The 13,574-nt window shown below is 37.9% G+C and overlaps 1 protein-coding gene across 1 annotated transcript; it reads left to right on the forward strand.

The window, feature by feature from the left end:
• The first annotated feature begins 399 nt into the window (after positions 1 to 399).
• Positions 400 to 1,389, forward strand: LOC111406668. Its single transcript, XM_023036055.1, has 2 exons — positions 400 to 570; positions 646 to 1,389. The coding sequence occupies exons 1-2, from the start codon at positions 400 to 402 to the stop codon at positions 1,387 to 1,389; spliced, it is 915 nt and encodes a 304-aa protein (XP_022891823.1).
• The last annotated feature ends 12,185 nt before the right edge of the window (positions 1,390 to 13,574 follow it).

Here is a 13,574-nt window from a genome sequence, read left to right on the forward strand (position 1 = left end):
TGTGCGCATCGAAAAGAGCTTTTCGAATTGGGATCATGGGTGCAATTCTGATAACCGTAGCAGAAGTTACGACCAAATTACCAAAATACATCCAAAAAAAGTAAACTTTGAGCACTCCACGCAGCGCGGAGTGTTCTGCGCAGCTCGGAGTTTTCGCACAGTGTCCCAAACAATAATGCAGTGGATACTCCAGTTTTCGATGTTGGGACTGCACCATTAGATGAGATGTTCGATGATCCCTTACATGGTACAAGTACTGGTAATATTACTAACATTGACAAAGAACTATTATCACATTCCAAAAGTCCGGATACATGCGACTGGATTTCCACTGTGAATACGTCGAATGTTATCCGTTAGTATGGGGGGATCGTTGATGCCAAAACGAATAGATCGTGGATGTGGTTTTTATCAAATTTGAAAGATCTTATAGGTGACTCGGACGAATTGGTGTTTGTTTCTGACAGGAAAAATAGTATTGAAAATGCCATTGCCCACCTATTTCCTCGGGCTCACCACGGGTCCTGTGTCTGGCATATGGAAAAGAATTTAATCCAGCGGTACAATAATGTAAGTTGAATATTTCTATTCAAAAGAGCCACAAGAACCTACCGGACTGAAGAGTTTGAAAGACTTATGGGACAGCTTCGTAGGGTAAGTGCTAGAGCATACGGGTACTTGGAGCGAGCAGGTTTCCTATTTTGGTCATGGGCACTATTTGTTGGCCAACAGTACAACATTTTGACCAACAACAAGTCAGAATCTTTGAACTCAATGTTGAGACACGCCCGTTCGTTACCGATCACGTGCTTAGTAGAACACATTCGACATACTATGCAGGAGTGGTTTTATGAACGTCGAGCAAGTGCAACCGCATGTAGTACCATTCTATCACCAACGATGGAGAATGAGTTACGGACAATCTTTGAAGCAAGTACTAGGCTGCGAGCACATGGCTTGACAGATAACTTAACACAAGTTGGAATATCCAGCAACACGAACATCGTAGACTTCTCCGAGAACACGTGCACTTGTCGTGAGTTCCAACTAAATCGTATGCCGTGCATTCACGCAACCCATGCTGCTTGCTTGAGAGGTAAGTCATTGTACGATCTCTGCTCATCATATTACACATTCGAGTACTGGAAGGGTGCCTATGGAGAAGCTATATATCCTGTTTTGCGTGAAGTGGACTGGATTGTTCCAGCCGAAATTACAAGTACTCCTATTATGCCCCCCAGTGTACGTCGTCCTCCAGGTAGACCACCCACACGACGTAAGCGATCCAAACACGAGTGTACCACATGGCTTAGGAAATGCACTCGCTACGGTGGACTTGGTTATAACTGGACCACATGTTCGAACTACACTATACCACGTCCTATGTAAGCAACATTTTGTACGTGAGTGGTTGAAGTTGTAAGTGAAGTGTTCCCTCGATGTCGTTTGTATATGACAATGTAAATATTGTATTACTGTTTTCATTCTCTTACACATAAACATTACTCTTTCTTATGTTCACAATTACAGTATGCAAATAGGCACAACGTACTGCATAACAGCCTCGAACCAAAATTCAATTTTGCTGTGCATAACATTGTTGCCATTGTTGACACATGTAAATTCAATGTACGGAATAGGAAATGTTCAACCATTATACATGTTTCCTTTCAAATGCATATTACGAACACATCATTTTTAGCGCATAACACTGTCCGCATTGTTCACAAAGTACGTTGAATGTACATATGAGGTTGAATGTTCACCCAAAATACATGTTATATGAATATGCATACTACATACACAGAAAATTTTCCAGTAAATCCCGATAGTTCATCTGTCATTCCCAACAGATGGTGCCTGCCATTCTCGACAGTTGTTCAACGCTCCACTTAATAAAATACAAAATACACATAACTTGCCAACGGGAGTTTTCTACATACTACAGAATTGGTTGGTGTATACGTAACAAAATCCATCCCTTACAAAAAAGCACTATACATACATATGTAGAAACCCACACACGCAACAAAGCCGGACTCTTCACTCGAAGCTAACACTTGAACCTTCTTCCCCACCGTCATCATCCGAGCTGATGACAATTACCTCGGGCGATGGAACGCGACCTTGCCCCTCATCCTTGTGACGTTCAACTTCGTCTGCATCCATAAATGGGATGACCCATTCAAGCACATTTCTCGAAGACTCACCTGTATCACTTGCAACTTCATCTAGGTTCGGAAAGGGAACGATAGTAATGGCTCTCCTACCACCATTGGAACTCACTTCCTCATCGTCTGAAGAAATTACGATGGGACATAGCGGGGTTGAACTGGGTGTCGGCAAAGGCTCCTCAACTGGCAGCGGTGAATTGCTTCCTGAAGACGATGCCATTGTTTTCATATGGAGAAACAGATTTCAAATATTGTGATACATTCCTGCTACAAGATGCCTCACAAAGAGTCTCATATATCCCACTTGAAGAGTGTAAGCCATGCTTTATACTGGAGGTATTTGAGGACATTTAAAGCAATTTAACAACCAACCACCATTTCATTTCTACTTAACACTTCATTGACCATTGGTGTGATGGTTAAGGGTGTAACTGTACTTTAATGCAGTCTATAAAAGGTGAGAATTATGAGTAAATTGTACCCATGTGCAAGACCTGCAATGGCAACATTCCTGCAGCTGGATTGGCAATCAATTTGGAAGTACTTTACTTAATTTTTTTAGTCCTTAGTCATAATTGAATACAGTTTTTAAACTCTAAATCATATGAATTGCATTAAAAATTGATAAAATTAATGTCCCTACCAATAAAGATGAACATTGGGTGACACAACTAGCCATTTTTCAAATAAACTTTAATTTGTACGAACAAGCTCATTTATGCTAAAACGCATGTTGAAATAAACATACATCGATTGTAATGTTGGGGTCAACGTAGCAAAGATAACAATGAATTATTCATAATACGGTAATGCAAATTTTACAATAATCATTGTCCTCGATCCTTCGACCACGCTCCATTACACACAAAATAATTACATACAATGATTCATTTGTGCAGGTATAACACCTTCAACTCCAATGAAATTAAAGTACAAAATACTACTACTTCACCAAGTAGAATGAACATCAATTTAATTAGAGTACAAACAAATGTCCTCTCTCAATGTCCATTCCACTTAACCATATCCCAATATGGAATTTAAGTAATCTCATAACCCCCCTTGAGATCATTAAACACATCATATGGAATAGGAGTAATAGTCTCCACAGTTGCACCTTCAGGCATGAACCCAGGTTTGGATCTCTTTGGCTGTTTTTTGGTGCTAATCACTACACCTGTTGATTTAGCATTTAGCCTTCATTTTTTTTTGCACTCTTCATCATTCTGCAAAAATTCGTCATCACACCTCGATGAACGCACATGATCAACTCAAAAATCAGCCCTCCGAATGAATCTGCTGCCTACCTGCATCAGGTGTCTGTTAAAGTGAAATGACACAACAGAGAATGTTCGTAACTATCCATCCAATCAACGTAAAAACCAAAAAATTTACTCACCCATGGAGTAGGAAACGTGCATGCGATCTAATCACCAAAAAACGAACAACCCTTTCACATATCATAAACAATACATGCCATAAATATAATGGTGAAGCCAAGATACAAGACAAGGAAGGCATCGCACCAGACCAACAGAGGCTCATTTTCACTGGTAAACAGCTTGAGGATGGCCGTAGTTTGGCCGACTATAATATTCATAAGGAGTCCACACTCCACTTGGTGTTGAAGCTTGGTGGTGGTAGGCAGATTATTGTCAAAACCCTTACTGGGAGGACAATAACCCGTGAAGGTGACAGCTTCGACACCATTGATAATGTTAAAGCTACAATTCAAGACAAGAAGGGAATCCCACCTGACCAGGAGAGGCTGATCTTCGCTGGCAAACAGCTTGAGGATGGCTGAACATTGGCAGACTATAACATTCAGAAGGAGTCAACTCTACACTTGGTACTGAGGTTAAAGGGAGGTATGCAGATTTTTGTGAAGACTCTGATAGGAAAAATCGTCAGTTCGTCTTGACAAATCATATGACTGGGATGTATAAGAATGATGATATATTCATTTTAGTTGTGATGTTGATCTACCCTTTCACATTTCATAAACAATACATGCATTATTTTGTCAACGCATACACACAAAATAGATCGACAATACTATCCCATGCTTGCACTAAGCATTTATTATCGCAAAACGATATGTACTCTACATAAGACAGTTTAATGTGTAACATATTTCATGAACAATACATGCATTATTTCATCAACGAATACACAAAAAATTGACCAGTAATACCATCCCATGCTTGCACTAAATATTTATTATCGCAAAATGATATGTCCTCTACGTAAGATAGTTTAACGTATAGCATATGGCTGAGCAAACCAAATTAAAAACATGTCCTTGTTACGAACAACGTATCTACAACACACCTTACCAAACAACTTGAACTCACTTATTTCTTTACCCTCTTTGCCCTTCCCCTCGTGTATGGAGTCCGAGTAGGTGGTGTAGGACGTCAAACACGAGTCGATCGCTGCCTATTTGTGTTACCCACATTGCCTCCCTTTTCTGGTACGGTCACCTGTGCTGAAAACTCTGTGGCAGTACCCATATAAAAAATTTCAGCATTTTAGTGAAATAGTTCTATGTGAAGGAGGCCACATAGTCATGGAATCAGATTATTCAAGGAAAATAGGCATGTACTATCCACCTCCGTGATGTCATGGGTCGATGGGCCTTCCTCGTTCTCGTCGTCTGGGAGGGTGGGGACGATCTCTCCTGGGTCTAGTTGAAAGCAAATTGGGTGAAATAGACAAACACAAGATATGAATTATCATTTGCGTAAGGGGTAAGTGATTAGTAATAGAACACAAATCATAGAAGTTGAAAAAAATTAAGCACGTACCGTTCACCTCCTGCATGTCACCCTCCTCTGCACGATCATCGTCCTGTGGGCTCAGTTTGTCTCCGCCTTTCCCGTCTAGTTGGAAGACAAAGAAAAAATTAATGAAGGAGTGAAATTGAATATATATGCATATCACGAGATGAGATGACAAAAGTTGAAAAAAATTACGCACGTATCGTTCACCTCCTGCATTTCACCCTCGTCTGCATGGTCATCGTCGTGTGGGCTCCGTTCATCGCTGCCTTCCTCGGCTACTCGAAAACAAAGAAAAAATTATTCAACGAGTGAAATTGAATACATTTACATATCACGAGATGAGATGACATAAAATACAAAAATTACGCACATACCGTTCACCTCCTGCATTTCAACCTCCTCTGCATGGACGTCATCATGTGGGCTCTGTTCATCGCTGCCTTCCCCGTCTAGTTGGAAAATAAAAAAATTATTGAAGGAGTGAAATTAAATACAGTTGCATATCACGAGATGAGATGACATCAAATACAAATATGTGTTACACATAACTAACCAACATACCATTCACCTCCAAGTTCTCGGTAGGCGAAGGATGGCCACCGTCATCCGGGCATAGGTCCATGTCTCCTCCATCTACATCTAAGTAATTTGGCAATTTAAAAAATACATTTGTAAGTGAACGCATAGGAAAAATTGCATAGCTCTACAGACATGTTGTAAGTGGAAGTTACAGTAACATAAACTCATACCTTCATGGGGGTCATCCCAAATGTTTGGCTCATTCATGATAGAAGCTACAACGGAAGTGGAGATACCACTGGACGGGGGCACCAAGATAGATATGAAGTCCCTCGGTCTGGCAACCTCCTCGATCACATGCTGAATGATTTCAAGCTTCACAGTCCGCGATTTCATCTTGAAGAGGATGCGCTGGTCCAACAACATGCCCTCCACGTCCTCCCTTGTCACAGTCCGTCCACAACGTGTACCCTGCAGCCCAGATGTGGACAGGGCAACCATTGGAGTGGGTAATGCACCCGACTGTCATCCTGAGGCATCCTCGTCGTCCTCGATGTCACCAACACTGGTCTCACTGGAGGTGTCGCGATCGCTATCTCCACTCTCATCAGCCTTAGACCCATCGTCCTCGTTGACCTCTGGTGTCTGACGGTCATCGCTCATGGATGTCTCATCGTCCTCTATCCCTGTACCGGACTCGTCATCATGCCCATCACCCGCAGCGCTACCCTCATGTCCCCCACTAGCCGGTGCCACCTCATGGAACTGTGGCCCAACAACACTCCTAGCGAGGTCGTCCAAAAATTACACCGGACGATCGGGGAATGGCACCAAACTAACAATCTATGGAAAATCACGCTCGGCCTCTGTGGGATGCAGTGTGGCGTGCATGTACAGCTGTAGAAATAAGGGAGAAGGAGTAGTTAAAATATATTGCATACTATTCCCAAGAAAACAAAATAATTGAAAGGCAAATGAAAAATGTCCATGACCTATACGTCCCTAAAGAACGCATCATACGTACGCTGCTACGGTTGTTTGGTAGAGGTCCAGCATAGAAGTCGGGGCAATCGTTCACCCACCCACTCACCGAAGCATTCGTCGAGTTCAGGTATGGCCTATATGCCCAAATCTGTCTGGACGAAAACAAAAAAAATTTGCATTAATATCCATCCAAAGAATGTGGAGACATGGTCTAATACTGACAAACAAAACACATAAACTTAATGCTGTTCTTACCTGCATGGCGATCGAAAATTCATGAATTGTGTAACTGACGTCCTTCTCGTTCTTCATCTTTACACCGCTCATTTTACGTGCCCAAGTACCCTAGAATCCCTTCAACAAATGCCTATACCCCACTTTGGCCTAGGGGTACGAAAAAAATAGCTCCAAGTTATCCACGAGGGAAAGCGTATCCTCATCAATACTAACATTGTTGTCCGGAGCAGTGATAACTCCTTCCACAATTAGAGTAAGCCCGAGCTTGTATCTATCTGCCCGGGGTGTCGACGCACAGACAAAGTTCTTCTCCAACTGGGCTTAAGAAATCTTCTCCAGCGATTTGAAACACTTTTCCTTCAGCCTCCTCTTCTCCAATGCCTTTGTGTACCAATCGCCCTCCAAAAATTACCCAGCATGCAGTCCAGTGATGATAGCATACTCCTGCAATCCAAACCGGGTAAGGTGGCCCTGTACGTTGAACCACAACTCGTGGGACTTATCGCAACGGATCCCTCGGCACACCAGTGCCTGGATTAGTTGAGCGAAAAACTGGATCTCCGAAACGTCAGCAAGAAAACCAAGGCAAGAGTTGCGAAAGTCAGCCCGTAGTCGGTCGTCCAAGTTATCCATCACCGTTTTAATGTACTTCAAGTTGCTCCGTTACAAGGTGCGCGTGGGTAACCGTACATTCTCGGGCACCCAAAATTGAAATTCCATAATTTCTGTAGATGAAACGATAATGGTCAGACCATAATTCAACAACAAATGAATATTACAAACTACAAGTGTATTGTCGAAGAGCATACAACCACATCAATCGGAACAAGTAATATGAGAAACGTATAAGAACATATCATCTACCCAAACTTGCAGTAAACATTTATTATGGTGAATTGTGCATGCAATCTTCAACAAAAAAAAATGTTACCAAAAAATTTTTTGAATGTGCGAAAATACGTACGGTAATGAGATATGAATGTTTGACAGACATGTTCTTTGTCAACGCATGTGCAATGTCATCAGTGCCCACAGTCATGTGTTGAGACACTGTCATCGAAGCCTATGTCGATAGATGACTGCACTCTGCCAGACAGTGGCATCTGTCATCTGTCGAGGATGCCTGCAGTTAACTGTCAGGAACGACAGTTCATCTGTCGGGATTCACCCAATTGTCAAGAATAACTGCAGCCAAATGTCGGGAACGACAGTTTTCAACAGAAATATGGCATACGTATGCATGGTGCCCCAACACAAAAACTTGGTACATAACAGCGGAAAACCAGGCTTTCGAAAATTCACAAAACGCTTTAAAACTTAGATGTTACATATGCATGGTGCCCTATATCAAAATGTAATATGCCAAAATCCGGTCATCCCAAAAATCACAATGAAGGTGAAAACGTAGATGTCAATTCTACAATGTCATCAATATCGCCATGCAAATAGGTACAAATGTAAACACATTGAAGCAACCAAGGAAAAAAGGACCGTTAGAGTAGAAGGCCAACAAACAAGACTAGTTTTCCCTTTATAACTACATCGAAAACACCAAATCATGCAATTGCTTACCAAGCAATCTAAGAGATATGCAAAGCAGCAAGTTGTTTTGTCAATTTCTTGTGCTTGCTAAGTTCAATACATATTCGTACATCACAAAAACAAGAGAGAAGAAAGTGCTTTCACCACGTCTAGTTGTAGCAGTTGCAAAGTGCTATGGACAGATACGTCTCTTTTCTTCCTCGACACTCCACAAAGTTTGGTTCTGCAACAAGAGAAACAAATATTGCGCATAAAAACGTATTGAAGAGGAGCATACATTCAAATTGCCACATTTCTTGAATACCAATCTCCAAATATTTTAATTATTAAGCATTATAAACTGAAAGTGTATATCAAGTATAACCAAAAGTAATATTAAAGCTAATTTATAATAGTCAAATCCCTTATCCTGTTCAATCCCCAAAATTTTCTCTTATAGATCAAACTAAAATTCAAGCATAGCGGACTAAAATAGCACCATGACAATCTTTAAGCTTGGCATTCCAAAAGAGCCATAAAATATGTGCAACCGCAAATAGACTTGTCGTATGAAGTTCAAGTTATATCATTTCCAAAACCTACATCAAAATAATTAGAAGTATCCCACTGTCAATATTGTTTTACTTTCTCTTCTTGCTTGAGGCAAGCAAATGAAGGCAGAAGAGATTGAACAGTGATACATAAATTAATCAAGTTACGTACAGTAACTATATGTATTAGTCAGCTAACAAGCGCAAATGGCGTACAATCGCACTTGATTTATATTACCCGAAGATGATAATCCTAGCCAACATGTGTAGAAACATTAGCTAGGACATGAGTAGTGTATATAAACTCTAATTCCATACTAGAATCCGAAAACAAGACTAACATAGAGAGCACTTCATTTCTCATGAACTTTTGAAGTTCCAATGCTAAGACTATTTCGAATATTGCTATCCTCTTAAACGTGCTTGATAGCGAGTCGTGGTGCACGTAAAACACACTTAACAAGAAGTTAAACGGTCGTGGTGCATTTTGTGGTTGGCGTGTTCTATTACAAGAAGTGCTTTCAAATGTCTTACTCCTTAAAAATGTTGGAATCGATCTACTCGTAATTGTAATTTTTCTTTCAATTTTTTTGTCTTTCTTTAGTGCTATAATACCACTAACGAATAACATTACTACACATAGAAAAGGTCCAAATATCCTCATTATCGCAAAGTTCACCTAGAAATTTGTAGATAAGGATTGTAAGCTCATTTGAAAGCGATTTAGTCTTCTCTAGTTATAATTAAATTACGTGTAATGGACTTTAAACCACTCAATTTAAATCTAATGAGGTCAGTCAGGCATCTCCATAAAGAAAATACAATGAAGAAAAGTAGATTTATTGTTTTGGTCTAGACGCGACAATTGTGTACATACCAGAATTAATTGTCCACTTTGCCATCACAAGGATTACCATTAATCTTCTTAATAACTTCGTGGACTGGAAGTCTTTTTGCCGTATAGATTAAGGAACAAGAAAACATTTCAAATTTAATTTATTAAACAATTTTAAATTACTAATTTCATTAATCATATTAATTAGCCATGGCAATAGGTTTAGAATTGGGTATCAATCATATTCATTTCTCTTGAGATTTAACTTTAATAAGTTAATAATGTATTCAAAAATAAGCAGTTCACTTCATTAGGTAAGTTTTAAACATCAGACGTGGAACTTCATCAAAAGTAGGCATATATAAATATTGTAAGTTAAAAATTAAGTTTTGTACAGATTTAATATATGTTGTACGTATATTCTTTTTTTCTTCTTCTGACAGTAATCAAACTTAGCATGTAAACTGAATTGTAAACATGCTCTATATTTTGTGGTTGATAGCCAGTCGTGGTGCATTTCAAATAGACTCAACAAGAACTCAAATAAAATATGCCAACATTGCAAGATACCTAATAAAACAAGATAAAGTTCAGTGGGTTATTAAGTCTTTGACAATATACATAAACCGCTGCATCCGTAATTATAAAATATGGGACTGAAAGTAGCTATTGCTAAAAGGATAACTTTGCTTTTGTATAAGAGGATACATTTCAGCTTTTGTTTTTCTAATTCCCACAAAATCCATGTCAGTAAATCGTGATGCACAAGCAGCAAAGTTGATTCATAATATGCATGTAATAGAGATAATAGAAAATCTACTTCTACATATATGTATTCTCTTTGTAATTTTTGTAATACTTGAAAATCTCAACTATAGAAAATTGTTGCTTTGTCTTCAATTGAGACATAGTATATTGATGTTATTGGTGCAATAAAAAAGGGTGTTTGGTTAAGGAAGTTGCACGAATTTGGTTTTATAGATAAAGAAGTTCTTCTGTATTCTGAAAGTCTAATTGTTATTTATTTAATTAGTAGAAATCATGTTGTATATAATACATCTAAACATGTTGATATTAGATTTCATTATTAGAGATCTTATTTCACAGATGATCATTAAATTCAAAAAGATTTCTCCTCATTTCATCGTGTAGATATTGGTAAGGAAGTGTTGCCTTTGAGTAATATAAATTCTTGGATTGCTTGAGTTTGTTCAATATTAATTCTTGTTGATCATGAGGAAATGATGTTGACCAAGGCATAACCTATTGCACTGTGAATTGGGACTATTGTACCAAGGTTGAGATTGTTAATATACGTTAAATTGATTAATTGATTTTGTCAACTAAACTCGCATTTTCAATTGAAGTTGCACATCTTGGAAACACGGTTTTTCTAAATAAATGGATTTGTTGAAATGCTACCATGTGTCACCTTCTATATCGTTGGATCCGGAGACATTATGGTGTTTCTATTGTACTCAACCTTTGGCTGATTAATTAGGGAAGTGAAATCGAATGGTTGCATTCTGTTCTCCAGGAAAACTAAAAATCTCTCTCTCTCTCTCTGTCTCTCTCTCTCTCATAGTTTCAAATTTTCTTCATCTTCTCAATTTTCTTCTTTTTAAGTGATGAGTATCAACTTAAGGAAAGTTGGACAAAATTAGTGATTCCAGTTGCACGTTCTCGATTTAAATCGAGTGGACTTCTATATTTAAAATGTATTTTCACTAAGAAATGTATAATTTGAAACAATATTATTCCTCACAGGCCATGGATGAATGAATAAAGGATCATAGAAGTTACGAACACATGCACAATCACATGAATATTCACCAAGATCTGCAATTATTTCATACATCATTGCAACATATTCTTTTAGCATTCACAAGTGGAATACAAACATAAACAAACATCCTTCACCTATCTTTGCAACTAAATGTTATAATTTCAATTGATTCACTTCATAATTTAAGATCACATATTCAAACTCACACATCGTACTAAAATAAGAATTGGAACGACAATTACATAACAGCAATAAAAAAACTACATACTAGTACACCGGCACCTTCAAACTTGATTAATAGAACCATACAAAATTGAAATTTCATTGATGAACAAAGTTCACTTACCAAATCAAATGGTGAGACTAGTGTAGTAGCGCTTGTGATGCCGTACAACACATATATTCGTTGCAGGTTTACAATTCGAGGATTTGCTCAACTCATGTATACCATCTTTCTCAGCAACAACCACATTATCATCACTATTATAATCACCTTCTACGATAATAAACATAGGTAAAAAAATCAGTCTCAAGAGCCATGTTTCTTCCGAAAACATCAATTTACATTCCTAACTCAACAATGTAGAAGAACTTCCTATTTTTTCCAAATAACAATATGCAAAGACAAACAAATCACTTACCTGAACATATTACTGCAACGGACAAAAATCTTGCTTGGCGGTGGAGTGAATGATGGTGGACATCGCCTATAATCAATTTCAATTTTCGTCTCCACCTCCAATCCACAAAAACCATACACCCATAAACAAACACATCTAAAAACACACACAAATAAATACCAAAATGAAAACCCAATAAATCCTTTTCAAAAAAGGCAAAGACAACAAACGTAACCACAGAAATCAGATTAACTTACGTAGGGGTAGTGCTGGGCAGTCGGTGGCCGACACCTAGAGACCAAAGCAGTGAGAAGATTGCACTTTCAACTTCTGACGTCGTTTGAGAAATGTGTTTTACAGTTTTTGGGATTTCATTTTCGGTGAGGGAGAGGAGTTCACCAGCAGTGGTGGATTTCGTCACAGAGAGGAGCGACTTTTAGGGATTTAGGGATTTCACTTTCTCTTCCTTTCTTTCACGGCATTTTGGGTGGCTGTCAGTGGTCACTTTCGTCATAGCGAGGAGTGAGTTTTAGAGATTTAGGGATTTCGTTTTCTCTTCCTTTCGTTCAAGGCATACTGGGTTCACCGACGGTCATCTATTTCACGAGAGAAAAGGCTAAATTTTAGGGATTTAGTTTTCTCCTCCTTTCCTTGACTGGAATTTTCTTCTTCGAATGGGATTGATTGGAGCTTACATTTTCGTTTTATATTTTTCTTGAATAATTCAATTTCCTCTGACAATCTTGCATAATTTTGTACGATTTGTTTGATTGGTCAAATCAAAATTTCATTAGGATATGTTGGGTATTTAAATTTAGCTTTAAGGCCAAATATGTCTAGAATTGTCTAAAATTGACATTCTTGCAATGTCAAAAAAAAAAGGGACATTTTTGTAAATACAAAGGAAAAAGTTGACTATTTAGATAATTTCCTCTTCATTTAATTAAGTATTTGTGCATTGGAACGAAGTTTTTTTATTGTATTCAAAATTGTATATATTTATTCATTGCATAAAAAATTACTAATTGGTAAATAAAATTTATAAAGATAGAAAGAATCTATAAAATTGAATAAATTGTTATACATTAGCAAAAGTAATAGAGTACGTATTTAATGGTTGAAATTTTATTTTGTTTTTTATTTAATGTTTTATAAATTCAGTCATTGAGCGAAGATGTATTTGTGTAGTCGAAGCTCTAAAATGTAATTTTACAAAAATATAAAGATGGTTCGCACAAGATGACAGATGATACATTGAAACTTCTTAAGTTTCTAAAGTAACAAACTATTCTTAGTTGACATATTCTTGCTAGGAAATTTATTGTTTAGTATTGCACTCCAAAAGCAGTCAACTAATTCAAAAGTACAAAACTAATTCACTGATTTTAAAGTTTGCGAAATTGGCTTATCATTTGTTTCATAGCTTTTGCAAGACATTTTTTTGTTAGTGAAGTTTCAATTGGAAAAGATTTGAGTATTCTATAAAAATCATTTTTCGTGTTGCATAATTTCTTCAATGTAATATATTGGCTAAAGTACATATTTCTTATATGATAAATAAGTT

This window comes from Olea europaea, chromosome 12 (genome assembly GCF_002742605.1).
Source record: "Olea europaea var. sylvestris chromosome 12, O_europaea_v1, whole genome shotgun sequence".
Classification (NCBI taxonomy): domain Eukaryota; kingdom Viridiplantae; phylum Streptophyta; class Magnoliopsida; order Lamiales; family Oleaceae; genus Olea; species Olea europaea.